At 40.7% G+C, this 27,863-nt stretch overlaps 1 protein-coding gene and 1 long non-coding RNA gene across 6 annotated transcripts in view; one reads left to right on the top strand and one right to left on the bottom strand.

Moving 5' to 3' along the window:
• The window catches only part of LOC129486647 (uncharacterized), a 29,293-nt gene extending 9,432 nt beyond the window's left edge, over positions 1 to 19,861 (bottom strand). Inside the window, exons 1-3 of one of the 2 annotated variants that reach the window (XR_008659041.1) lie at positions 19,813 to 19,861; positions 18,011 to 18,247; positions 13,990 to 14,112 (exon numbers count right to left, since the gene is read on the bottom strand). This is a non-coding gene — a long non-coding RNA (uncharacterized lncRNA). Of the gene's footprint in view, positions 1 to 13,989; positions 14,113 to 18,010; positions 18,600 to 19,812 lie in introns of those variants that run through there. The other variant, XR_010121720.1, reaches the window with a different exon arrangement.
• The window catches only part of NIPAL2 (NIPA like domain containing 2), a 106,272-nt gene continuing 79,016 nt past the window's right edge, over positions 608 to 27,863 (top strand). For all 4 annotated transcript variants that reach the window (XM_055286875.2, XM_055286873.2, XM_055286871.2 and 1 more), the window contains exon 1: positions 608 to 2,222. In XM_055286875.2, the coding sequence (XP_055142850.1) occupies positions 2,088 to 2,222 (135 nt within the window). In that variant the 5' untranslated portion in view covers positions 608 to 2,087. The remainder of the gene's footprint in view (positions 2,223 to 27,863) is intronic.

The following is a 27,863-nucleotide window of genomic DNA, read 5'->3' as shown; positions in this document are numbered from 1 at the left end:
AAGGCTTTCCTCCCTCAATGGACAAGGCCAGTACCTCAGGGATAGCAGAGCAGAAAGGTGTAAGTGATGACATAATAGAATCACATAGAGACACATTCCTCTGGAGATAGCAGATATTTATTGTTTAAGCCACTTTTATTTGGATATTCTGTTACTTGCACCCTAAAGCATGTGAAGAGAAAGAAGCATTAATGAAGTCACCAATATCAATTAATGTGATGTTATAGAAAACTTATCAGACAAGTCATGGCAGCTCACACCTGTAATCCCACCACTTTGGGAGGCCGAGGTGGGACAACTGTTTGAGGCCAAGGAGTTCTAGACCAGCCTAGGAAAAATAGCGAGACCCTGTCCCTACACAAAATTAGAAAAATATTAGCCGGGGCCTGGTGTGGTGGCTCACACCTGTAATCCCAGCACTTTGGGAGGCCAAGACAGGGGGATCACTGGAGGTCAGGAGCTTGAGGCCAGCCTGGCCAACACCGTGAAACACTGTCTCTACTAAAAATACAAAAATTAGCCAGGCATGGTGGTGTGCACATGTAGTCCCAGCTCAGGAGGCTGAGGCGGGAGCATTGTTTGAACCCAGGAGGCAGAGGTTGCAGTGAGCTGAGATTGTGCCACTGCACTCCAGCCTGGGCAAGACAGAGAGACTCTATCTTAAAAAGAAAAAAAATTAGCTGGGCATGGTGGCATGTACCTGTATGTAGTCCTAGGTGGGAGGATCTCTTGGGCTCAGGAATATGAGGCTGCAGTGAGTCAAGATCACACCACTGCACTCCAGCCTGGGCAACAGAGCAAGACCCTGTCTCAAAAAATAAAATAAAATGTAATATAACAAATGGAGACCTTTTTCCTTCAGATATTTATTTGAAGTAAATCAGCCTCTTAAAATTGGGAATAGTTACCTACAATTGTTAGCTGTTCACTGAACATCTCGAGTGCTTAAGAAAGAAACTGCACAATTTCTGAGACGACATGTCTTGTTTTTTCTGTATGTGAAATGGTTTTTTCTCACTCTTTTCTCTCATTTGCACATTTCCCCTAAGAAACACTGAAAACTGTCCCTGTTCCCTTCTAGGCAGCAATTCTCTTTTCTTGAAGGTCTCTCAGGAACTCATGGAAGTCAAAGCACATTATCTAAGAAAAACCTCAGCATTGTGTAAACAAAAGAAGGCAACTATCAGGTTTCAGGCAACAGTATAGAATCATGGTCTTTTTAAAGTGAGAAATACCTTACAGATCATTTGTGGTCACACATTAGAATTTGAATACAGGTAAAACCAGAACATCTCGTTAGAGTTCTTAAGATTTATAACAACATTTATCTTTCATCCAAAATTCATATATACAGTAGCTGGCAACTTTTCAGCAATTCCACCTGGTCCCATCTTAAGCAAACCCAATCCAGTCATCGCACTCTGGGGTCCTACGGCTACCACATTCCTCATTCAAGGCATATTTACTAAGGTATCTATCAAGCACTGGCACTGAGATTTAATCGTTCGGATCTTTTCTTCTCATATTGTTTACAATATTTCTGAGAACTCATGACTTTTTCATATGCAATCAATTTTTAAAATATCGGTGAGAAACACTACATATGTGATAGAGGACTGGAATTGCCAGGTAGAGATGGGAGATGGTAGCTGCTTTGGGTTAGTCAGTGTCTCCTCCTCTTCCATTGACTTGGACAAATGTTTACATCGGAGATGATCTGATTCTGGCCCCGACAGGCGCGGGGACCCGTTGCGGACGGCCGCGGGGATTGCCCCCTGGGCAGTGCGGCCCGGAGGATGCAGACACTGGCCCAGCGGGAGGAGGGCGCGGTGCTAGCCGGGCGGCCCCGGGAGGCCGCAGACCGCCGGGCTCCCAGCGGACACCTCGCGCCGGAGGAGAAGAGGCAGCGCCCGGCCAGACTGGGAGCACCTGCGGCCGCGCGGGGGCGGGAGCCAGGTGGCCTCGGCGCGCCCGCCTCTCCCGGGCGCCGAGCAGGAAGTGGCTGAGGCGCGGCCTCCTCGCAGTGCAACAGGGCGGGTACCTGGCCGCAGCCCGAGCCGGAGCCCGAGCCCCGGGAGCGAGACCTCATGGCAGCGTTGGCGCCCGCGGGCTCCGGGGACGCCGCCTCGGCCGCCCTGGACGAGCTGTCACTGAATTTCACGTACGGGGCACCAGGCGCCGGCAACGGCTCCCTCTCGGGCGACTGGTACCGCAGGAACCAGGTAAGGGCCGCCCCGCAGCCCTCGCAGACCCGTGGGGACACGGCCGGGGCGGCTGGCTCCGGGCGCCTCTACGCCTCTGCCGCTTTCCTGCCAGCTCTCAGGAAGACAGCCGGCCTCTCCGAGTGGGAAGAGCTGACATGCGATATTTCCTGCATTGACCTAAGTCCGCCTCATCCGGGAGCGCGGGGGTCCGCCCAGTGTTCCTCTCCCGGGCACCCGGCACTGGGAGTGGGCGCCCAGGTCCTCGGCCTTGACCTCAGCCGCCCGTTCCTGGGCCTCCGGGTCCCGATCCCGCCTCCCCAGCCTGCGTCCGCCCTCTTCTCCCGGAAGGAATCTAGGAGTGTGGGGGCAATTCTCTACTCATTTTCACCCCAGGATCCTTTTACAGTTAAAAGAAAAGAAAAAAAAGTGACACCCTGTTGTCAGAAGCAGAAAACTCATTAAGGGCAACCTAATGTCATCTCGCGCAGATGCCCTGCGTGTGTCCCTGGTATCTCAACACAGCCCTTCCATTTCCGTGCGAGGAACACATTTTCTCAGGTTGCATTTGCAGGACTCTCATCCTTTCCCACCCGCCCTTTGGGAAAACATTGTTAACTTAAACAACGCCAGTTTACACTGGAAATATACATTTAACAAAATCAAAGGGACTTGGAGCCGCCCATTTATTTTTGGCTTGGTTTAAGATGAGGAAGAGCTCTGGCCAGCCCTTCCTCTAGCAGCGTTCATATTGCAACTGAGTTTTATCACGGTGGATTCCAGGCTTCCTCCTGTTTTCATTAAATGTGTTACTTTGTTCTTGTTCTTTAACAAAACCATGGATACTTTTATTTTTGCAACAATATAATCAGAAAATATTTGTTGCTGTTGTTCTAAATCGGAGAGTTTAACCAATTATCAAAGATCTAGATTCCTTTTATGCCTGAAGTGTTTTAAATATTAATTTCTGAATGCAGAAGACAATATATTTGTATAAAGAATAAGTAAGATAAATAAGCATGTTCACTTTATTAGTTTTCAAGAGGGGAGAGTATTGCTTTAAGTCATTTCATCATAAAAGATATAAAAATAGGAAAAATGAGGGTACACAGAGCCTCTTGATCAATGTTTGTAATCCATCCCCATTTATCCTTTCTTCTACCCATAGAAATTACAAAGAAAAGCATCATTTTTATGGGAACTTGAGTCTATCTATGATTCTTTTATTAGAAGCATTCCCAATATAAGTTTAAGAATGAGTTATCTATCCCCTCTTGATAAAAAAAAAAAATAGAGGGTTAGCAGATGTGATCATCCAAAAACAGGACATTGTTTTCACAGTGGAAACCTCTGTAGTCATTAGTTTTCTTTGACATTTCCTGGAATTCTTGATTGTCTTGGCTCTCTGATATCCAAACACAGATTATCATGTGACATAAATGCGAGGCAAATAAATACTGTTTGCAAGGCTTAATTTGCCTTTGACAGTGTGTATTTGTACAGGTTAGAAAGGATGTATCCAGAATGTGCTAATTGAAATTACTGAGCTGACATCTAAACTTTGCTGGTTTGAGATAAGACTGTTATCAAGTTTTCTCATTATTGTGCAAATTTAGGCCCTCTTATAAGACGGTGGTATTTTATCTTTTCAGTAATTGCATTTGTGTTAAGCAAAAGTAAAAATTAATGTTTAAAAAGTTTACTTGAGAAGCATTTTATTGAGTGCCTCTGGTGTCGTCCAGGCCAGTAAAAATAAAATTGGGTCTAGTTTTTCTTGTCTTTTTTGACACTGAATAGAAATGGCTGAAAATGGGTGTGGCTCCAGAAAAACAAAGTGTGAGATATAAATGTGTCACTCCCACAATCAAAATGAATGTTGGTTGCTAACTAGCCACAGCTGAATGATGCTTATTTGCTTGCCTCCATTGGTTTTATCACAACTAAAATATTTGCACAGTGCGTGTTGGCTGATAGCCTAGTTCTCTGTCCCTTTGTCCCTTCCAAAGTGATTATCATCAAATCTGATCAATTAACCTTACTACATAGAAAAAGACAAACTTCCCTGGAATGCTTTCATGTAATAGATGAATGTTTGACAGTGGCCACTTAGAATCAATGTTGTCTAAGACAAAGGTGTGGGTGCTTCTGGAGGAAGAAACCTCAAAGCAACTCAAGAGTAGTAGTTCAGTGGGGGAAGATGCCTTAGGAGCAGGGAAGTGAAGTCTTTGCCCTCTGCACTACTCAGACGCTGTGTGCTTGGTGAAAAGCCTGGCCTATAGAAGTATAGAAGTGATGGAGTTGTGCCAGGTAAACTAAAGGCACTTTATGTTTGATCCACAAGTTTTCAGTAGAGAAGGATAATGTTCCCAAGATGTTTACTGAGCTCCATGCTATGTACAAAGCACTGCAGGGATATTCAATATAGTGCAAGACCCAAACTCTTCCTTCTGTGAATATTATTAGGTGTTTGGGAAAATGAGCTATGTAGGTAATGCCAAAACAAGGCAGTATGTTGTAAGTGTCATGTGAGTGATATAAAGTCCCATCGAAATTCAGAGCAAAGGGGCATTTGGCTGGGCCATCAGGGATGTTTTGTGGAGAGGTGGTATTTGAGCTGGACAGTTAATGATGGACAGGGTTTCACTGATAGGCATGCACAGTGTAGGGCACTGCAGGAAAGAAAAAAGCTTAGGGACCCAGGAGCAGCCCTCATGGCCTGGACTGGTGCCTTTCTGAATATTTTCCTTCCTAGAGTACAATTCAACCATCATTCTGGTTGCAGTGGAAGATGGAGACTGACTATAAGGTGGAAATATGGCTTGGGGTCTTTGATATAGTCATGGGTTGCCTTGAAGGACTGGTGACAAAGTTTGGACTTTACCTTGTAGGCAGTGGGGAGCCATTGAAAATTTTTTTGAGCAGGAGTGCAGGATCAAAGCAAATTAAATTTAAAACAACTTACATTAAGGCTAGCAGGATTCAGAGTTTTCAAACTGGCCAGCTGTGGACTAAATCCAGCCTACAGATACATCTTGTTTGACCAGCAGAGAGGCTTCAAAGTCTTCAATACATTGCCAACACTTAAAAATGAGAAGAGAAGATTAAATATAAAATTTCAAGTTTCCATCATCTCTTTAAATATTAGGAGTTCCAGCAATGCTGGGCCTTTTCCCCCACATGATCACTCATGTTTAAAGCAAGCTGAGCTCCCCACTATAGCTCTCTTGGTTCTCTTTTCTTTTACCTACTGACCCCCATATGCATTTTTTAAGATTTTTTAATTTTTATGGATACATAATACTTGTACATATTTATGCGGTCCATGTGAAAGTTCAAAACATAGGCATTTAATTTGCAACCAGTGCTAGAGTCTGTCACCTCTGCTGTTAACTAGCATACTTGGACAAATCACTTAATTTCTCTGGATGTCGGTTTCCTTATTGGTAAAAATTAGAGTTGGACCAAAAGATCTCCAGCTTCCCTCGTGCTATGTGGTTGAATAAATAAGAGCCAAACCAGCAAAGTTTGTAGAGAGAATGGACAGAAGAGGGAAAATGTGGGAAATAATGGGAAGGAGGATTTTGTTGTTGGTTCTTTAAGTTTATGCATATTGTTAAATGTCTAAATTCACAAGGACATAGTCAGAAAGGTTTATTCTGCATAGGGTGAGATGAAACTTCAGGATTCTTTATGCCCTTTCTTTGAACTTTTGATTTTCAATGGCTTGGATTTTAAAGTCAACATATTTAAGGGAAAATTGATACAACTTGGCAGGGAGGAGGGCGGCGAGGAGACTGACATTTGTTATGCATTTACTATATGACACTTTATAGCTGTTATCTCATATGAGCCCCCGTCAACCTCGTAAGGTATGTATTATCCCCACTGCTCATGTAAGGACAGTTGTGTTAAATAACTTGCCCCGAGATCTTACAGCAAGTGGGTTTAACTGCAAAACTACTTTTATTCCATGCCTGAAGGCCATTGCTAGAAACTAAGGCTTGAAAACAATGTGGTAAGAGTCCATGCGAGGGGAAAATGATTAAGGCTTCTGTCTTGCTGGACTTGAGAAAAATCATGCTGAGTTTTATATTACCCTTTTATTAATTTTGCTTTGCTACCATCTATCTCTTTTAGGCTAGTAGCTGCATATGACTATCTCTTAAAGAAAGAATAGTGCAAAACTTTCAAATAATCAAAGGGCTGAGTAGAGGTTGCTTGCTGGTCCTTTCCATTTCCTTCCTTTTTTTAAATTTTTTTTATTTTTTATTATTATTATACTTTAGGTTTTAGGGTACATGTGCACAATGTACAGGTTTGTTACATATGTATCCATGTGCCATGTTGTTTTGCTGCACCCATTAACACGTCATTTAGCATTAGGTATATCTCCTACTGCTGTCCCTCCCCCCTCCCCCAACCCCACAACAGTCCCCAGAGTGTGATGTTCCCCTTCCTGTGTCCATGAGTTCTCATTGTTCAATTCCCACCTATGAGCGAGAACATGCGGTGTTTGGTTTTATGTCCTTGCGATAGTTTACTGAGAATGATGGTTTCCAGTTTCATCCATGTCCCTAAAAAGGACATGAACTCATCATTTTTTATGGCTGCATAGTATTCCATGATGTATATGTGCCACATTTTCTTAATCCAGTTTATCATTGTTGGACATTTGGGTTGGTTCCAAGTCTTTGCTATTGTGAATAGTGCCGCAATAAACATACGTGTGCATGTGTCTTTATAGCAGCATTTATACTCCTTTGGGTATATACCCAGTAATGGGATGGCTGGGTCAAATGGTATTTCTAGTTCTAGATCCCTGAGAAATCGCCACACTGACTTCCACAATGGTTGAACTAGTTTACAGTCCCACCAACAGTGTAAAAGTGTTCCTATGTCTCCACATCCTCTCCAGCACCTGTTGTTTCCTGACTTTTTAATGATGGCCATTCTAACTGGTGTGAGATGGTATCTCAATGTGGTTTTGATTTGCATTTCTCTGATGGCCAGTGATGATGAGCATTTTTTCATGTGTTTTTTGGCTGCATAAATGTCTTCTTTTGAGAGGTGTCTGTTCATGTCCTTCGCCCACTTTTTGATGGGGTTGTTTGTTTTTTTCTTGTAAATTTGTTTGAGTTCATTGTAGATTCTGGATATTAGCCCTTTGTCAGATGAGTAGGTTGCAAAAATTTTCTCCCATTCTGTATGTTGCCTGTTCACTCTGATGGTAGTTTCTTTTGCTGTGCAGAAGCTCTTTAGTTTAATTAGATCCCATTTGTCAATTTTGGCTTTTGTTGCCATTGCTTTTGGTGTTTTAGACATGAAGTCCTTGCCCACACCTATGTCCTGAATAGTATTGCCTAGGTTTTCTTGTAGGATTGTAATGGTTTTAGGTCTAACATTTAAGTCTTTAATCCATCTTGAATTAATTTTTCTATAAGGTGTAAGGAAGGGATCCAGTTTCAGCTTTCTACATATGGCTAGCCAGTTTTCCCAGCACCATTTATTAAATAGGGAATCCTTTCCCAATTGCTTGTTTTTGTCAGGTTTGTCAAAGATCAGATAGTTGTACATATGCGACATTATTTCTGAGGGCTCTGTTCTGTTCCATTGATCTATGTCTCTGTTGTGGTACCAGTACCATGCTGTTTTGATTACTGTAGCCTTGTAGTATAGTTTGAAGTCACGTAGTGTGATGCCTCCAGCTTTGTTCTTTTGGCTTAGGATTGACTTGGCGATGCGGGCTCTTTTTTGGTTCCATATGAACTTTAAAGTAGTTTTTTCCAATTCTGTGAAGAAAGTCATTGGTAGCTTGATGGGGATGGCATTGAATCTATAAATTACCTTGGGCAGTATGGCCATTTTCACGATATTGATTCTTCCAACCCATGAGCATAGAATGTTCCTCATTTGTTTGTATCCTCTTTGATTTCATTGAGCAGTGGTTTGTAGTTCTCCTTGAAGAGGTCCTTCACATCCCTTGTAAGTTGGATTCCTAGGTATTTTATTCTCTTTGAAGAATTGTGAAAGGGATTTCATTCATGATTTGGCTCTCTGTTTGTCTGTGATTGGTGTACAAGAATGCTTGTGATTTTTGTACATTGATTTTGTATCCTGAGACTTTGCTGAAGTTGCTAATCAGCTTAAGGAGATTTTGGGCTGAGACAATGGGGTTTTCTAGATATACAATCATGTCATCTGCAAACAGGGACAATTTGACTTCCTCTTTTCATAATTGAATATCCTTTATTTCCTTCTCCTGCCTGATTGCCCTGGCCAGAACTTCCAGCACTATGTTGAATAGGAGTGGTGAGAGAGGGCATCCCTGTCTTGTGCCAGTTTTCAAAGGGAATGCTTCCAGTTTTTGCCCATTCAGTATGATATTGGCTGTGGGTTTGTCATAGATAGCTCTTATTATTTTGAGATACATCCCATCAATACCTAATTTATTGAGAGTTTTCAGCATGAAGGGTTGTTGAATTTTGTCAAAGGCCTTTTCTGCATCTATTGAGATAATCATGTGTTTTTTGTCTTTGGTTCTGTTTATATGCTGGATTACATTTATTGATTTGCATATGTTGAACCAGCCTTGCATCCCAGGGATGAAGCCCACTTGACCATGGTGTATAAGCTTTTTGATGTGCTGCTGGATTCGGTTTGCCAGTATTTTATTGAGGCTTTTTGCAGCAGTGTTTACCAAGGATATTGGTCTGAAATTCTCTTTTTTGGTTATGTCTCTGCCAGGCTTTGGTATCAGGACGATGCTGGCCTCAAAATGTGTTAGGGAGGATTCCCTCTTTTTCTATCGATTGGAATAGTTTCAGAAGGAATGGTACCAGTTCCTCCTTGTACCTCTGGTAGAATTCGGCTGTGAATCCATCAGGTCCTGGACTCTTTTTGGTTGGTAAGCTATTGATTATTGCCACAATTTCAGAGCCTGTTATTGGTCTATTCAGAGATTCAACTTCTTCCTGGTTTAGTCTTGGGAGGGTGTATTTGTCGAGGAATTTATCCATTTCTTCTAGATTTTCTAGTTTATTTGCATAGAGGTGTTTGTAGTATTCTCTGATGGTAGATTGTATTTCTGTGGGATCGGTGGTGGTATCCCCTTTTTCATTTTTTATTGCATCTATTTGATTCTTCTCTCTTATTAGTCTTGCTAGAGGTCTATCAATTTTGTTGATCTTTTCAAACAACCAGCTCCTGGATTCATTAATTTTTTGAAGGGTTTTTTGTGTCTCTATTTCCTTCAGTTCTGCTCTGATTTTAGTTACTTCTAGCCTTCTGCTAGCTTTTGAATGTGTTTGCTCTTGCTTTTCTAGTTCTTTTAATTGTGATGTTAGGGTGTCAATTTTGGATCTTTCCTGCTTTCTCTTGTGGACATTTAGTGCTATAAATTTCCCTCCACACACTGCTTTGAATGTGTCCCAGAGATTCTGGTATGTTGTGTCTTTGTTCTCGTTGGTTTCAAAGAACATCTTTATTTCTGCCTTCATTTCGTTATGTACCCAGTAGTCATTCAGGAGCAGGTTGTTCAGTTTCCATGTAGTTGAGCAGTTTTGAGTGAGTTTCTTAATCCTGAGTTCTAGTTTGATTGCACTGTGGTCTGAGAGACAGTTTGTTATAATTTCTGTTCTTTTACATTTGCTGAGGAGAGCTTTACTTCCAAGTATGTGGTCAATTTTGGAATAGGTGTGGTGTGGTGCTGAAAAAAATGTATATTCTGTTGATTTGGGGTGGAGAGTTCTGTAGATGTCTATTAGGTCCGCTTGGTGCAGAGCTGAGTTCAATTCCTGGATATCCTTGTTAACTTTCTGTCTTGTTGATCTGTCTAATGTTGACAGTGGGGTGTTAAAATCTCCCATTATTATTGTGTGGGAGTTTAAGTCCCTTTGTAGGTCACTCAGGACTTGCTTTATGAATCCAAGTGCTCCTGTGTTGGGTGCGTATATATTTAGGATAGTTATCTCTTCTTGTTGAATTGATCCCTTTACCATTATGTAATGGCCTTCTTTGTCTCTTTTGATCTTTGTTGGTTTAAAGTCTATTTTATCAGAGACTAGGATTGCAATCCCTGCCTTTTTTTGTTTTCCATTTGCTTGATAGATCTTCCTCCATCCCTTTATTTTGAGTCTATGTGTGTCTCTGCACGTGAGATGGGTTTCCTGAATACAGCACAGTGATGGGTCTTGACTCCTTATCCAGTTTGCCAGTCTGTGTCTTTTCATTGGAGCATTTAGCCCATTTACATTTAAAGTTAATATTGTTATGTGTGAATTTGATCCTGTCATTATGATGTTAGTTGGTTATTTACTCGTTAGTTGATGCGGTTTCTTCTAGCCTCGATGGTCTTTACAATTTGGCATGTTTTTGCAGTGGCTGGTTCCAGTTGTTCCTTTCCATGTTTAGTGCTTCCTTCAGGAGCTCTTTTAGGGCAGGCCTGGTGGTGACAAAATCACTCAGCATTTGCTTGTCTGTAAAGTATTTTATTTGTCCTTCACTTATGAAGCTTAGTTTGGCTGGATATGAAATTCTGGGTTGAAAATTCTTATCTTTAAGAATGTTGAATATCAGCTCCCACTCTCTTCTCGCTTGTAGAGTTTCTGCCAAGAGATCAGCTGTTAGTCTGATGGGCTTCCCTTTGTAGGTAACCCAACCTTTCTCTCTGGCTGCCCTTAACATTTTTTCCTTCATTTCAACTTTGGTGAATCTGACAATTATGTGTCTTGGAGTTGCTCTTCTCGAGGAGTATTTTTTGGCATTCTCTGTATTTCCTGAATCTGAATGTTGGCCTGCCTTGCTAGATTGGGGAAGTTCTCCTGGATAATATCTTGCAGAGTGTTTTCCAACTTGGTTCCATTCTCCCCGTCATTTTCAGGTACACCAATCAGACGTAGGTTTGATCTTTTCACATAGTCCCAAATTTCTTGGAGGCTTTCTTCGTTTCTTTTTATTCTTTTTTCTCTAAACTTCCCTTCTCACTTCATTTCATTCATTTCATCTTCCATCACTGATACCCTTTCTTCCAGTTGATTGCATCGGCTACCGAGGCTTCTGCAATCTTCGCGTAGTTCTCAATACTTGGCTTTCAGCTCCATCAGCTCCTTTAAGCCCTTCTCTCCATTGGTGATTCTAGTTATCCATTCTTCTAATTTTTTTTCAAAGTTTTTAACTTCTTTGCTATTGTTTTGAACTGTCTCCCGTAGCTCGGAGTAGTTCGATCGTCTGAAGCCTTCTTCTCTCAACTCATCAAAGTCATTCTCCGTCCAGCTTTGTTCCATTGCTGGTGAGGAACTGTGTTCCTTTGGAGGAGGAGAGGTGCTCTGCTTTTTAGAGTTTCCAGTTTTTCTGCTCTGTTTTTTCCCCATCTTTGTGGTTTTATCTACTTTTGGTCCTTGATGATGGTGATGCACAGATGCGTTTTTGGTGTGGATGTCCTTTCTGTTTGTTAGTTTTCCTTCTACCAGACAGGACCCTCAGCTGCAGGTCTGTTGGAGTTTGCTAGAGGTCCACTCCAGACCCTGTTTGGCTGGGTGTCAGCAGCGGTGGCTGCAGAACAGCGGATTTTCGTGAGATCACAAATTCAGCTGTCTGATAGTTCCTCTGAAGTTTTGTCTCAGAGGAGTACCCGGCCGAGTGAGGTGTCAGTCTGTCCCTACTGGGGGGTGCCTCCCAGTTAGGCTGCTCGGGGGTCAGGGACCCGCTTTAGGAGGCAGTCTGTCCGTTCTCAGATCTCCAGCTGCATGTTGGGAAAACCACTACTCTCTTCAAAGCTGTCAGTCAGACAGGGACATTTAAGTCTGCAGAGGTTCCTGCTGAATTTTTGTTTGTCTGTGCCCTGCCCCCAGAGGTGGAGCCTACAGAAGCAGGCAGGCCTCCTTGAGCTGTGGTGGGCTCCACCCAGTTGGAGCTTCCTGGCTGCTTTGTTTACCTAAGCAAGCCTGGGCAATGGCGGGTGCCCCTCCCCCAGCCTCGCTGCCACCTTGCAGTTTGATCTCAGACTGCTGTGCTAGCAATCAGCGAGACTCCGTGGGCATAGGACCCTCCGAGCCAGGTGCAGGACACAATCTCCTGGTGTGCTGTTTTCCAAGCCCGATGGAAAAGCGCAGAATTAGGGTGGGACGGACCTGATTTTCCAGGTGCTGTCTGTTACCCCTTTCTTTGACTAGGAAAGGGAACTCCCTGACCCCTTGCGCTTCCCGAGTGAGGCAATGCCTCGCCCTGCTTCGGCTTGCGCACAGTGCGCTGCACCGACTGTCCTATACCCACTGTTTGGCACTCCCTAGTGAGATGAATCCGGTACCTCAAACGGAAATGCAGAGTCTCGCTCTGTCGCCCAGGCTGGAGTGCAGTGGCGCAATCTCTGCTCACTGCAAGCTCCGCCTCCCGGGTTCACGCCATTCTCCTGCCTCAGCCTCTCCGAGTACCTGGGACTACAGGCACCTGCCACCACGCCCGGCTAATTTTTTTTTGTATTTTTAGTAGAGACGGGGTTTCACCATGGTCTCGATCTCCTGACCTCGTGATCCACCCGCCTCGGCCTCCCAAAGTGCTGGGATTACTAGTGTGAGCCACCGCGCCCGGCCCTCCATTTCCTTCCTAAGAAAAATCCCTTTTCTATTTTGTTTTGTTTATACTTGATTTTGTCCCCTTCCTTATGTATCCAATGTGACATTTTTTCCTTTATCAGATTTTCTAGGTGATGTATGTATAAGGCAGCAAGAATCCAAGCATGGTAGCTCATGCCTGTAGTCCCAGCTACTCAGGAGGCTGAGACAGGAGGATCTCTTGAGCCCAAGAGTTCAAGACCAGTTCTATGGGCAACATAGAACGATGCTGTCCCTTAAAAAGAAAAAAAAAAAAAAACAAACAAGAAGAAGGAAGAGGGAGGAAGAAAGAGATTAAGAGATTACCTCAAAACAACTGTTCAAAACTTTTGTAAATCAATAAATAAGTCCCCGGGCCCTTGTTAGAGGAACTGAGTTTTAATATACTTGTGTATGTGGCAGACCAGATATTTGCATTTAAATCTACCTGATACCCTCCTTATGGCTTGAGTCATACTACATAGTTATAATATTCACATTGATGCAATCAGCTGAATCCAGGCTATGGAAAACTGCCAGTTTACAGCATACATGGCCTGGTTTCTTAAAATATCATTTCTATGAGGAAAAAAAGGGAAAAAATGGATAGTTGGATGACCTATAGATTAAAATAGACCTAAAAGACGAAGCAGAAAAAGACACCATTTACTATAGTATTTAGGGTTTCTTAAAAAATCATTTTTATGAGGAAAAAAGTGGAAAAAATGGATAGTTGGATGTCCTATAGATTAAAACAGACCTAAAAGACACAGCAGAAAAAGACACCATTTACTATAGTATTTAGGGGCACACACTTGGGTGATAAAGCTATAAGGAAAAGCAAGAAAGTGATTGCCACAAAGTCAGGCCAGCGATTCCTCTGGGAAAGAGAGAGGGTTGTGATTGGAGGAGGGAAAGGGAGGGTTTGGGTGGGGACCCAATTTCTATTCTTGATCTGGATATTTTCTGTATGACAATTTATTGTAGTAATTTACTCATCAAAATAATTATCTTCACAGTTGTCTATGTAATTTTTAAAACCTTAAAAAATAATACTAGCATTGCTATGACTATTCAACTTGCATGCTTCACCTAGGTAGCATGGGAAATGGTATGTTATATTCATTTTGTTAGCTTATGAGAATTAAACAATTTCTTTTTCCAGTGTTGATGATTGTTCACACTGACATTTGATAACTTACCTCGGAAAGGCTGGCATTCCCCAAAGCTATGCTTTTTGTTCCTGTATTGTGCGGTTATAAAAGCTTCAGCTCTTTACTGGATGTGTTGCCAAGTTTCTCGATTTCTCCATTTCTCGGCTTTCTCTATATAAATGGAAATAATAATAATACATATGTACCTTATAGAGTTGTAGGTACAAAATAAGATAATGCATGTCAAATAGTTAGCAAAATGCCAGACACATAGCAAGTACCCAATAAACACTAGCTATTATTACATTGCAATCAACCTATATTATAGGAAATGTCATAAAAATATCTAATAATCAGTAATTTTTGGACTCAGCTCATTGCAAATGGAAATAAGAAAAATTGTCAGTTATTTGATGTAACTTTGCTTTCTTTAAACCATAACCACTATTTCTCTGCATCTAGTGCCTTCCTCACGCTCTTTGATGTTTGCCTCCTTTTCAGTCACATTTCAGAACACTTCCTAATGAGAGTCATTTTCTAATTGGAGCACTTGATATCTCGAAGTACTAAGGCAGAGATTCTCCCTATGTCTTCAGCCACTTTCCAGACTTCCAGGTTGGAAAGGTGGTGTGTGTAGCACTGGGAACAGCTAATAGAGGTGTTTGGTGGCAGTGGTGTCACCATATTTCATAGACCCTGACTGTAGTTTAACCAACCAGCAGGACCACCACCCCACCCTAGGAAAGCTCATTTAGTGTTAACATAAGACTTTGTGCCATTTATTTTAGCTTGTTTTTTTTTTTTTTTTCCGAAAGACTGATATTCCTCTATTCCATTTATAACTTCTGTTAACTACCCCCTTCCCCATCCTATGTTCCAACAGATTTACATTTTACATAAAGTCAAATCTCTTCACCCAGTCTGTCATGGCCCACCAAAGCATCCTAATTGCATGAGGCCTGACAGATAGCACTCTACTGCCCCTCCATATAGCTCTCAGGATGTACACACTACACATTTGGCTCATCATGTCACTTTCCCAGCCCTTGGTCACTCTCAATGTGTTTGTTTTTGTTTTTTTTTTTTTGACAGAGTCTCACTCTGTCACCCAGGCTGGAGTGCAGTTGCAGTTGTACGATCTCAGCTCACTGCAACCTCTGCCCTCCTGGGTTCAAGTGATTCTCCTGCCGCAGCCTCCTGAGTAGCTGGGACTACAGGCGTGTACCACCACGCCCAGATAATTTTTGTATTTTTAGTAGAGATGGGGTTTCACCATGTTGGCCAGGCTGGTCTCAAACTCCTGACCTCAGGTGATCCACCTGCCTTGGCCTCCCAAAGTGCTGGGATTACAGGTATGAGCCACCATGCCTAGCCTCAACAAGGTATCTTGCCATCTTTGGCACATATCAGGAGGTGCTGACTGATCCCTAATGTAAATATGGGCTAACATATATTTAGTTATGAGCTCCATGCCTCACTGAAGATTGCATTTGTCCCAGCATGACTTCTTCAGAGACCCACCCTGAGCTTGGCAGGTCATACCAGGTCTGCATAAAATGAGTGTCTGGCTGCTTGCCTGTGGCCTTAGCACTGGTTCCCTAAATCACCTTAGTCTTTTTTGTGCTGCTATAATAGTATACCACAGACTGGGTAATTGATAAACAATAGAAGTTTATTTGGCTCATGGTTCTGGAGGCTGAGAAGTCCAAGGTCTAGGGGCTGCATCTGGTAAGGGCCTTCTTGCTGTCTCATAACATGAGGGAACGCATCACATGGTGAAAGAATGTGCAAGAGAAAGCAAGAGAGGGCCAAAGTTGCTTTTATAAGAAACCTACTCCAGAAACAAAGACATTAATCCGCTCATGAAGGCAGAGCCCTCATGACCTAATCACCTCATAAAGGTCACACCCTTCAATACTGTTGCATTGAAGATTAAGTTTCCAACACATGAACTTTGAGGGACACATTTAAACCATTTCATCACTTGACCCCACTTCACCTTCTTTGCAACTCTCAAATTGTTTCCTCCTTCATGAACTTGGACTATTGGCCTGATTTCTTTAGCTTGCAAGAGGAGTCAGTCTCTCTTCTGGTCTTTGAACTCGGCTTCCCTACCATGAGTGCTTTGTAAGTTAAGAGGTTTTAGGTTGCAAGTTACAAAAAAGAAGAAAGAAAGAAACTAACTTTAACTGACTTAAATAAGAAAAGAAAGTAATCCATTTGGATGATGTAAAAGGCCAGAAGAACTCTAGGTTCAGTCAAGCCTCCATCCAGGGGGACTTTAAAAATATGGTGAATGCTCTCATTTTCAACTTTTGTTCTTCAGGGTTGTTGGTTCCACTTTTAGCAGGCTTGCCCCTCTAGGGTACATACTTCCTTTCACCCCCCTGGAAGAAAGAGCTTGACTTTCTCAACCACTAATGAAAAAACATGGGCTTTAGTCTGATTGGATGATGTTAAGACCATGTCCTGTCTCATACCAGTCACCAAGGCTGGAGTTACTGGGCTTAGTGTTCCCAAAGCACATGGGCACCCTTGAGAAGGACTGGACACCCACCTGAAATAGGAGTCCTGTAACCAAGAGAAAGGGCACTGGATGCCCCAACAGCAGTGTCCCTGCAGGTGGGCTTAAGTCCTCCTCCTATGGATTTTTGTCTTCATGGGACACCCTTGGGCTAACACCACTCCCAGCTCACCCAGGACCTTTCATTTCTGTGTCCTGGCTCACATGAGCGGCTCCCCAGAATAACTCACTTACTCTGCCTTGTCTTTGTTGGTGGCACCTGAACAGTAATCTCCTTAGAAGCTTAGATTATAGATTTAATTTCTGAAATATTTTCAAAAGCATCATCCCTAAGCAGTGACTATTTCCAAGTTCTAAATGTATCTCTCCTTACCCTCAAGGAATTCTAGAAAGGCCTCTACTCATTCCTATTGATAGAAAAATTAAAGGGAATAAATGGCAAAGGCAGTGTCCTCTGCTTGGTCTCTATCTTGCTGCTTCTTGCTTGGCAAGTTCTTATCAACAAACACCCCTTCAGTAGGTACGACAAGTTGAGTGCATTTAGGTGACTTAGGTTATGGTGTGCTAATATAATGCTGTATAGAGTCCTAGGGGTCATGTTAGCATTTTGAATATCTCATTCAATTTTGAGGTGAATCCTGTGAATTCTGGGGGTCTTTATTTCCTCTTCAGCTTCTGGACTTGCAGGGCTCTGATTGTTCCAGGGCTGTTTTGGGGGCTGTCTGCATTGTGTTCCCTCTTATCACAGCCCACATTAGGCTGGGTCAGTGAATCAATGAGGGTTCAAAATGTAACCAACATTCCATTCAAGAAAAACCGTAAGCAGAGAGGCCTTCTCTATAAGGCAGTGTTACCAAAGAGTCAGAAAATATGGACTATGACCTCAAAAAGTAGCTGCATTTTTTGTAATATACATTGTGTGTGTGTGTGTGTGTATGTGTATGTGTGAGAGAGAGAGAGAGAGAGAGAATGCCTTAGAAATACTTGAAAAACATTTGAAAGAGTGGTGAGAAGTCACCCTCCTTATATAACCTGGTGAGTTATTTACGTTAAACTTCCAGAACTAACATGGTACTGTTTTGTGATCGTGAATAAGACAGCCAAAGCAGAAGAGGAAACATCGTGATGTACATTTGGATATGGCTGCTGGGGTCACAATGGTAGAGAAACGGGCAGTTCTTTGTGAACAAGGTTTGACCCAAATAACTATTGCCATCGGTGAATCCTGCGGGTGTCATATGAGCATTGACCATGAGGTGTGTTGGGACCTGGCTGCTATGCCAGTGGGATGTGAGGCTTTTGCCAAGAATAGTGGGCTTGGGGATGAGGAAATTAGCTTGGCTGTGAGGATTGCCCCTTTAGAGGTTGTGAAGAGCCCAAGTCACAATGTCTAAGGGGTATAGCAAACTTGAACTTGATTGTCTGCCTCGATTTCAGAAAGGTCTAATCTAGTGGGTGGTGAGGGCCTCAGGAGTCTCTGGCAGAGATCAGTGAGTGAGTGGCAACATCATCACAATCCCTCCCCATATCAAGGCAGAAACTCACCCAGTGGCCGATGTTTGATATAGGCTGTAGAGTTTAGTCTTTGGGGAAAGATGCTGACAAAATACTGTTGGAGTTCAAGGCAGGCATTGCTCCCAAATAGAGGATGTACTCCGGAATCCAAGGCAGGTGTGGGGTAGAGCATTGCAGCTGACAGAGCTCACAGCATCCAGCTTTTGCAGAGGAAGCCTTGTTCCAAACCTGGGCTGGGCCTGCAAAAGGTGTCCTGCAATCCTGCTTCTTTGGAAACAAAGGACTACGGGTTGTTAAAACTATTATAATAAACATGTTGTTGTAAAACATGAAAGTTATAAGGCCCTAATTGACCTGGACATAGACAGTGGCATTCTTTGTGTTCAGCATGTCTGTTTTTGTTTCAAAAATTTCCTCCCCAATATTATACAGGATTAAGCTGTTTTGTAATAGAACCAAGTTTAAGACTTCCTTAACTGGAATCTCACCTTTTCTTGACTATTGTTGCTCTCCATTTAACGAAGTGTTAAAAGCCCTCAAAGGGTGTGTTATTAAATGTATTGCTTTTTCCATGAATTTGCTCTGCTGAGACTTACATTTCTCAGAAATGAAAAAACCTGGTGGCTTCTTAGTAAAACTCAGGCTTATTTTTAATGAAATTTTGTTTTTAAAAATAAAGACTGTACAATTATATAAACAAATGTGTTCCCTAGTAAAAGACAAATGTAATCGTGCTTAATTGCATGGGAAGGCAATATGTTGGGGTTTTCTGCCTAGGCTTTAAGGTTGATTAAAAATTGGCATGAAACAGCTTGTAGAATAGCAACAGTGTACTGTGTTATGTATCCCTGAGCCTTTATGTTGGCTTTTAAATAACCCGATTTGGATCTGGTGTTGTACGACTTTCTCAGGATAGGAACACAGTAACCCAATAGCATACAATAACCAAGATAACAAATTAAAAGTCTGCTCCTGACTGAACATTTTTCTTTCTTCTTTTTCACATATAGGATTATAGTTTTAACTCAGTTTGTGTTAGTATTGCAGACAACTCAATTATCTACAAGAACGAAGGAGATTAGTGGTAAAAATAGCACAACCCACCCAGTAATCTAAAAAGCATTACTGTAGTTCAGGTTGTCTCCAGTGTTTCCTGCTATGAATATTGTTTCTTTTTTCTTTTCTTTTTTGTTTTCAGAAACAGGGTCTCACTCTGTTGCCCAGGCTGGAGTGCAGTGGTACAATCATAGCTCACTGCAGCCTCAAACTCCTGGGCTGAAGTGATCTTCCCACCTCAGCCTCCTGAGTAGCCAGGACTACAGGTGTGTGCCACCACGTCCAGCTGGTATTGTTTCTTTAGGACCCTGTTTTAATTAACTATCCTCGTTGCCTCTACTTCTTGTCTGAACTCCTAGATCTATCTCCTGCTTGGTCTTCCTGTTCCCTGTTCTCATTGCCAGTCCATCCTCCACACTGCAGCTAGGATGAGTCTTCCAAAAGCCAAATCTGGACTTATCCTTCTCTAGTTTGTGTCTTTGTGTTCTTTGAGTTCTTTGTGTCTTAGCACCGCCTACGGATCCATGGCACAAAACGTCTCCTGCTTGCCTCTCCAGACCAGCTATACTGCAGTCCCCTGCTTTCAGGCCTGCAGGGCCCCTTGTTTGCTGCACCTTGGGCCCCTGTACCTGCCCTGCCCTTTGCCGGAATGCACTCATCCTGGTGAGATATCACCCTGGGAGGCTTCCCTAACTCCATCCCTGGAGCAGGCTGAACAAAGACCCCCCAGCAAAAGATATCTGCAGCTAGATCCCAAAGTCTTCTTCGAATGTTACCTTGCATGGCAAAAAGAGGACTTTGCAAGTAAGGATCTTGAGATGGAGAGAGTGTCCTGGCTCACCCAGGTAGGCCTAAATGCCATCACAGGTATCCTCCTGACTCTTTGATTTCAGCCCAACAAAGTTGAATTTGGACTTCTAGCCTCCAGAACTGTGAGAGAATAAATTGTGTTATGTTAAGCCACAATGTTTTGTGGTAACTTGGTACAATGGCCACAGCAAACAAGTACAGTCCCTACCCTAGACAGATTTGTACTCTGTCTTCTCTATTCCCTGGGGTTCTGCGGAGCACACCTCTATTAGAGACTGAACAGGCTGTGCTCTGCTTGTTAGTGGTTGCTTTCTCTACTTCTTCTCAGCTTCCCTTTTAAAATTTTTTAATTTTTAATTTTTGTGGGTACCTATTAGGTACATATATTTATGGGGTACATGAGATGTCTTGATACAGGCATGCAATGTTTAATAATCACATCATGGAGAATGGGGAATCCATCCCCTCAAGCTTTTATAATTGTGTTACAAACAATCCAATTATACTCTTTTAGTTATTTTTAAATGCACATTTAAGTTATTATTGGCTGTAGTCACCCTGTTGTGCTATCAAATAGTTGGTCTTACTCATTCTTCCTGGTTTTTTTTGTACCCATTAACCATCCCCACCTCACCGCCCCCTACCCCAGTACCTTTCCCAGCATCTGGTAATATCCTTCTACTCCTTCTGAACTTCTTGGGGTTACTTTGCATCCTTGATTCCTGACATGGACCTAACATTTAGCAGTTGCTGAATGAATACCAAATGGATTCATGACTGAATGGATAACACCCTGATGTGAGCTTGCTGAAGTTGTCTGTCCCCTCCATCTCTCCTCTTCTCTCTGATCACTTTCATTTCACGTCCTTTCCCTCTACGTAGTGTGTTTTTCTCCAGCAGTACCTACATGCGGTTTTCAGTTGCGCAATGGTTTTATTTTTCTCCTTAACATCTTTTCTTGGTTCTGCCAGCTTCCTTTTCATTTCTTCTCTTGTTATCATCTCCTCTTAACTCTATTTTTAAATAAATCCATCTTCTCCTTAATTTCACTGAGCCTGCAAAGGCGGATGTATTTAAAAGTTTTTAGCTTGGAAAATTTTAAACCTATAGAAAAGTAAAAAAGAGTAGTACAATAAATACTATATGTCCCTCACCTAGAGATTCACCAATTGTTAACATTGTGAAATATTTGTTTCTCTCTCTTTCTCTTTCTCTCTCCCTCTCTCTCTCTCTCTCTCTCTATATATATATATATATATATAGTATAGTAATGGACTATTTGAAAGTCAGTGGCACACGTTATAAATCTTTACCCCTAAATACTTAAAGATGTATCTCTAAGAGTTTGGATGTCTTCTTGTCCTGTCCTAACTGTCCTGGAGATATATCATGTGCCTACCTATCTACTGGGTACAAATGCAAAACAACTCCAGCTTATTCCTAAGAGTTCACCATGAAATGGGGTGAGCTGAACACCCACGTCTCAGACATGTCCCCTGTTGTGTACAGGCCATTACAGTCATTTCTGCAGTAATTAGTTGATCTAAATCACTCAACCTGTACTATTGCTGATACAAGACACTAGATCTCATTTCCAGTTCATGCATGTTTTATTGCCAGGAACAAGAGATAGCATTATTCCAGTTGTGAGTTGCATACAAAGCATTATTCCAGTTGTGAGTTGCATACAACCATTACTGTGTTCAAAACGAGCTCAGAATCTGTGGTGCTTTTGTGCCATGTACTAGCTCCACTGGGATCTGATTTTGAATTTATGTTTTGAAGACAGAGCCAGGAATATGGTTGAGTTCAAAGCCTGAGCTGGGACAGATCACCAATTCCACACACCCCCTATTACCATATCCTGTCTCCATACGGCCAAACCACTGCTCTCGCTCCGCAGTGGATTACAAGTCAACAACACAATACTATAGGTCAATTTGAAATATCTAAAGAACATTCTGGCACAATAAAAGTAGGACAGAAAATTGTTATTTGAAATACAATTAAAATATCTTAATATTATCAATGCTGCTATTTTGAACCTCATTCTATATAAATTGTATGCTGTGGCTGCCACCATGTATTTGCCAAGACATCCTGGAAAAGCCAGAGATTACACTGCAGTGGTGACAACAGTGAGCACTGCAGACATTAATTAAAGGCATTTGCCTGTGTTTCTGGCCTCCACTTGTAACTACATTATTAAGATGTGGAACAACCTTTCCTCCTAACTATTGTCATTGCTTTATTTCATTTGTATTGAGAAAAAGAAACAAATTCTGCTAATTAAAAACTTGTGGTACATTGACATTGACTAGCCAAAAGGTTATCTATTGCATTCTACAGATAAATAGCGATTCAGACTTGACCTGGGTGCCTTGGGCTCAAAATTTGGCTGCTATCTAGCTGTGTGACTTTGCATAAGTCAGTTTCCTTCTCTGGCCCTGTTCTCTTCCCTGACTAGTAAAAGGACAGGGAAGCGGGGGAGTAGAAGAAAGAGAAACAGAGAAAGAGAGCAATATTTAAACTTCCATTAATTCTAAAATGTTAGAAAAAGAGATAACGTGCTGAATAAGTAATGATGTAAACTAGACATTTTTAATCTAATGTAGTGGGAAGTTTCTAAGGGCCTGCTCAATGTATGCAAATGATAATTCTGATTGCAGGAGTTTGTAGTCATTAAAGTACATTTACCAGAGCTTGTAATTGGAAGCAATATTTAGTAATGGTTACCTCAAGTTACTGTATGTCTTTGAAGGTAATCAAACCACCATCTTTTAAAAGCATTGCAAATTTGAAGTTTTCCTCCCCAATAATTAGGGGAATTAATGAGGATTTACTGTGTTACTACCATTCAAAGGAATATATTAAATAAATTTAATAAGCATGCAATCAACCTTGAATAATTAGACAAAATTTCCGGAAAAATATAGCATAAGATGTATCAGTTTATACGGAGTATTATCAGGAAACTGTTTCTGACAGCTGCTTTATAAACCAATATATTTCTTGTTTTTTTAGTATAATTCCAATTCACTAGATTTTAAAAGTCAGCAAGTAGCTTTTTACTACACTTTTAATTGTTGAAATCTGAACTCTGGGACAAATTTTGCTCTCACAGAAACTGGGAGTTTGGCATATTCAAACCTCAGTTATCATAAAATAGTTACTCACTGAGATCCTTCTAGTGCCAAAGGTCAAAATTTCCTATTTCTAGACAGTTTATATTTGATCCGATAGTTCAGTTCAAATGGTATTTAATAAGCAATGTCTCTGTGCTAGGTCTATACTAGTCATTAGGGTTTAAAAGATGAGTTGGTGTGTAAGTCACAGCTCTGCCTTCAAGGAGCTTATAGTCTAGTGGAGAAATGGCCTTGTAAAAATTAATTGCAGTATTGTATAATACATGTCCTGATAGAAATATATAAGACTCAATTCAGAAGAGGGAAGTCAGGAAAGGTAAACTGGAAGATGGATCTGAGGAAATTATCCAGAATTCAGTACAAAGGGATGAAGAGTTGGAAAATATAGAAGAGATCTTAGGAAACAAGGAGTTAGAATGAAAAGACCTAATGTATGAGTAAGAGGAGTTCCATATGGAGAAGAAAGAGAGAACAAAGAGTAGATGACATTCAAAGGGATAATGGTGGAGAGCTTAACAGAATTAGTGAAGACATGAATCCTCAAATTGAGGAAGCATGAGTCCCAAACAAAACCTAAATCACATACACAGAAATTGTAGTAAAACTGCAAAAAAAAAAAAACAAAAATAAACAAAAATAAACAAAAACCATGACAAAGAAAATCTTAAAAGCATTCTGAGAAGAATAACAGATTGCCTACAAAGGAGCAACAATTAAACTAACAACCTACTTCTCAACAACAACAATAAGGGCCAGAAGTCAACAGAATAATACCATCAAAGTGCTGAGTAAAATTACTCTCAGCCTATACTTCTATACTCAAGAGTAAAGATGAAGATATTTGCAGAGTGACAGAGAGTTTGTAATTCAAAGAATTTTATTGAAAGAGTTACTAAAGTTTTCTTCAGGAAGAAGGACACTGAAGCCAGAAGAAAAAATAAGATGCAAGAACATAATATCCAAAACATGAAAACAACCCAAATATCTATCAACTGATCAATGGATAAATAAAATGTAGTATGTTCATGCAATGGAATATTACATAGCCATAACAAGAAATAATACATGCTCTAGAGGTGATACATACTGGTACATGCTACAATGTGATGAGTTTTGAAAACATTATGCTAAGTAAAAAAAACAGGCATAAAAGGCCACATACTGTATGAGTCCATTTATATAAAATATCCAGAACAGGCAAATTCATACAGACAGAATGTAAATTGATGGCTGCCATGGACTGTGGGGAGGAGGGAATGGGAAATGACTGTTAATGGCTGTGGAGTTTCTTTTTGAGGTGATGAAAATATTCCTTTTTGGTTTTTTTTGAGACAGAGTCTCACTCTGTCACCCAGGCTGGAGTGCAGTGGTGGGACCTCAGCTCACTGCAACCTCTGCCTCCCAGGTTCAAGCGATTCTCCCATCTCAGCCTCCCAAGTAGCTGGGACTACAGACATGTGCCATCATGGCCAGCTAATTTTTTGTATTTTTTATTAATAGTAGAGACGGAGTTTCATCATGTTGGCCAGGCTGGTCTGAAACTCCTGACCTCAGGTGATCCACCCACCACAGCCTCCCAAAGTCCTGCAATTACAGGTGTGAGCCACTGTGTCCGGCCAGGTGATGAAAATATTCTGAAATTAGATCACGGTGATGGCTGCACAACTATATGAGTATATTAAAAACTATTGAGTTATACACTTTAAGAGGCTGAACATTATGGAATGTAAATTATATCTCAATAAAGCTGTTATTTAAAATAAGAACAGTGGCGAGCAAGAAATGGGTAAACATGGGCTGGGTGTAGTGGCTCACGCCTGTAATCCCAGCACTTTGGGAGGCCAAGGCAGGCAGATCACTTCAGGTCAGGAGTTCAAGACCAGCCTGGCCAACATGGTGAAACCCCGTTTCTATTAAAAATACAAAAATTAGCCGAGCATGGTGGCATGCACTAGTTTCAGCTACTCAGGAGGCTAAGGCAGGAGAATCGGTTGAGCCTGGGAGGTGGAGGTTGCAGTGAGCCAAGATCACGCAACTGCACTTCAGCCTGGGCAACAGAGTGAGACTGTCTCAAAAAAAAAAAAAAAAAAAAAAGGAAAAGAAAAAAGAAAGAAAGAAATGGGTAAACATGGATAAGTAAGGCAAGTATTGACTGTATGGAACAATAATAATTACTAGGAGCTCTTATTCATTGCTAGTGGGAATGCAGGTATAGCCACTTTGGAAGACAGTTTGGCAGTTTCTTACAAAACTAAACATTCTCTTACCAGGCAATTCAGCAATCTTGGTATTTACCCACAGGCATTGAAAACTTATGTCTGCACAAAAGCCTGCACATGGATGTTTATAGCAGCTTTATTCATAATTACCAAAATTTGGAAGCAACCAAGCTGTCCTTCAGTAGCTGAATAGATAAACTGTGGTACATCCAGATAATAGAATATTATCAAGCCATGAAAAGACATAGAAGAAGTTGAAATGTATATTACTAAGCAAAAAAAGTGAATCTGAAAAGGCTACATACTATATGATTCCAACTATATAATATTTTAGAAAAGACAAAACTATGGAGATGTAAAAAGATCAGTGGTTGCTAGGGGTTGTGAGAAGGAAGGGATGAATAGGCGAGCACAGAGGATTTTTAGGGCAGTGAAACTATTCTGTATGATATTATAATGGTGGATACATGTCATTGTACATTTACCAAAACCTATATACCATAAAAAACTAACAGTGAACCCTAATGTAAACTATGAACTTTGGGTGATGATGATGTTTCAATGTAGGCTCATGAAATGTAGCAAATGTATTACTCTTGATTCGTGAGAATGGGAAAGGCTGTGCATGTGTGGAAGCAAGGAGGAAATGGGAAATCTGTACTTTCCTCTCAATTTTGCTGTGAACCTCAAACTGCTCCAAAAAATAATACTGGTTAAAAAATACTAATAATCATGACTAGTTTGAGGATATAAATACAAGGTAGAACTGATACACTAGTCAACAACATATGAGATAGGACAGAAGAAAGATTGTAGTTAAAACAAATGGAAGCTTTTATAATGCTCAGGAGGCTGGAAATATTGATTCACTTTAGAATTTATGTCAAGAATGCAGACAAATTAGTGGAGAAACTGGATCACTCATATATTGCTGATGAGAAAGTAAAATTGTACAACTCTGAAAAATAGTTTGGCAGTTCCTTTCAAAACTAAAAATGGACTTACCACACAAACCAGCAATTATACTTTTGGGCATTTATCCCAGAAAATGAAGATTTATTTTCATGTAGAATTTGTACACGAATGTTCATAGAAGCTTTATTCAAAACAGCCCCAAACTGGAAACTACTCAAAAGTCATTCAATGAGTGAATAATTAAACAAACTGTGGCATATCCATACCATGGAATACTACTCAGCAATGAGAAAGAATGACCCAACAACTTAGATGAGACTCAGGGAAATTATGCTTAGTGAAAAAAGGCAACTTCAAAAGTACACATACTTCTAGATTCCAGGTATGTAACAATATTTTTGAAATAACATAGAAATGGAGAATGGATTGGATTGTGGTTGGTAGGGGTTAGGAATGGCGAGGGAAAGTGGATATATCTATAAAGGGGTAATATAAGGAAGTCTTATAGTGATGGTACAGATGCATATTGTGATTGTGGCGGTGGTTACACACACACACACACACACACAAATGTGTTCATATATAATTGGTGAAATCTAAATAAGGTATTTTTACCAATGCCAGTTTCTTGGTTTTGATATTTTACTGTAGTTGTGTAAGATGTAAACATTTAGGGAGGGCAGTTAAAGGAAATATGCCTAGGAACCCCCTATACATTTATTTGCAACCTACTACGAATCCATAATTATTTCAAAATTAAAGGTTTAAAAAAATAGCAGTACTTACTAAAATAATAGAAATAAGATGTATAACTTCCTAACCAGAAGAGTGAGAGCAGAGAGGGGATAAAGAACACTCAACCAATTCTAACAGGATATAGGAAAGAAGAAACTGGGATGCAAAGGAAAAGCAGGATAACTACAAATACACACACACACACACACACAAAAAGATAGTAGAAATAAATGAAACTATGTTGACAATCACAGTAAGTGTAAATGGACTAAATTTCCCATTTGACAGAAAATCTCAGTTTAAAAAATCCAATTATTTTCTATATATAAGAGATCCAACTAAAATGTAATGACAGAGAAATGTTGAAAGTAAAGTGATGGAGGAAGAGGAAATATCAAAAGTAAGTGGTTATATTAATATCAGCTAAAATAGACTTTAAAACAAAAACATTATTGAGATTAGAGTCATACTGATAAAAGGAACAATTAACTGAGAAGATAAAATAATCCTGAACTTGTATACACCTAACAGTATAGCCTTAAAATATGTAATTCAAAATTCAGCAGATTTAAAAGGAAAAAAATTTCTAAATCCATATTCGTGGTAGATTTTTAATATATCTCACTTGGCAACTGATAGACAAAGCAGTCCAAAATTTAGTAAGATTGTTGAAGATTTGAGCAATGTATTAATGGAGATAGATGGGATGGATGGGTGGATGGATAGGTAGATAGATAGATAGATAGAATATGTAGAATATATACATATATATATAATGTTAACAACTACTTTCTTTTCAAGCATACATGGAACACATATAAAACTTGACCACATGCTACCTGGTCACAAGACAAATTTCTGTTTATACCATGTGTTAGGTCATAAAGCAAATGTTGATTCACAGCACATTTCTGACCCCAACTCAAAAAATTAGAAATAATTTAATAAAATTAGAAATAATTAAAGTGGTAACCAACTTCATTTGGTTGATAACCAACTACC

Source organism: Symphalangus syndactylus, chromosome 7, assembly GCF_028878055.3.
Source record: "Symphalangus syndactylus isolate Jambi chromosome 7, NHGRI_mSymSyn1-v2.1_pri, whole genome shotgun sequence".
NCBI lineage: Eukaryota > Metazoa > Chordata > Mammalia > Primates > Hylobatidae > Symphalangus > Symphalangus syndactylus.
The sequence above is the reverse complement of the archived record's forward strand: the minus strand, read 5'-3'. Positions and strand labels throughout refer to the sequence as shown.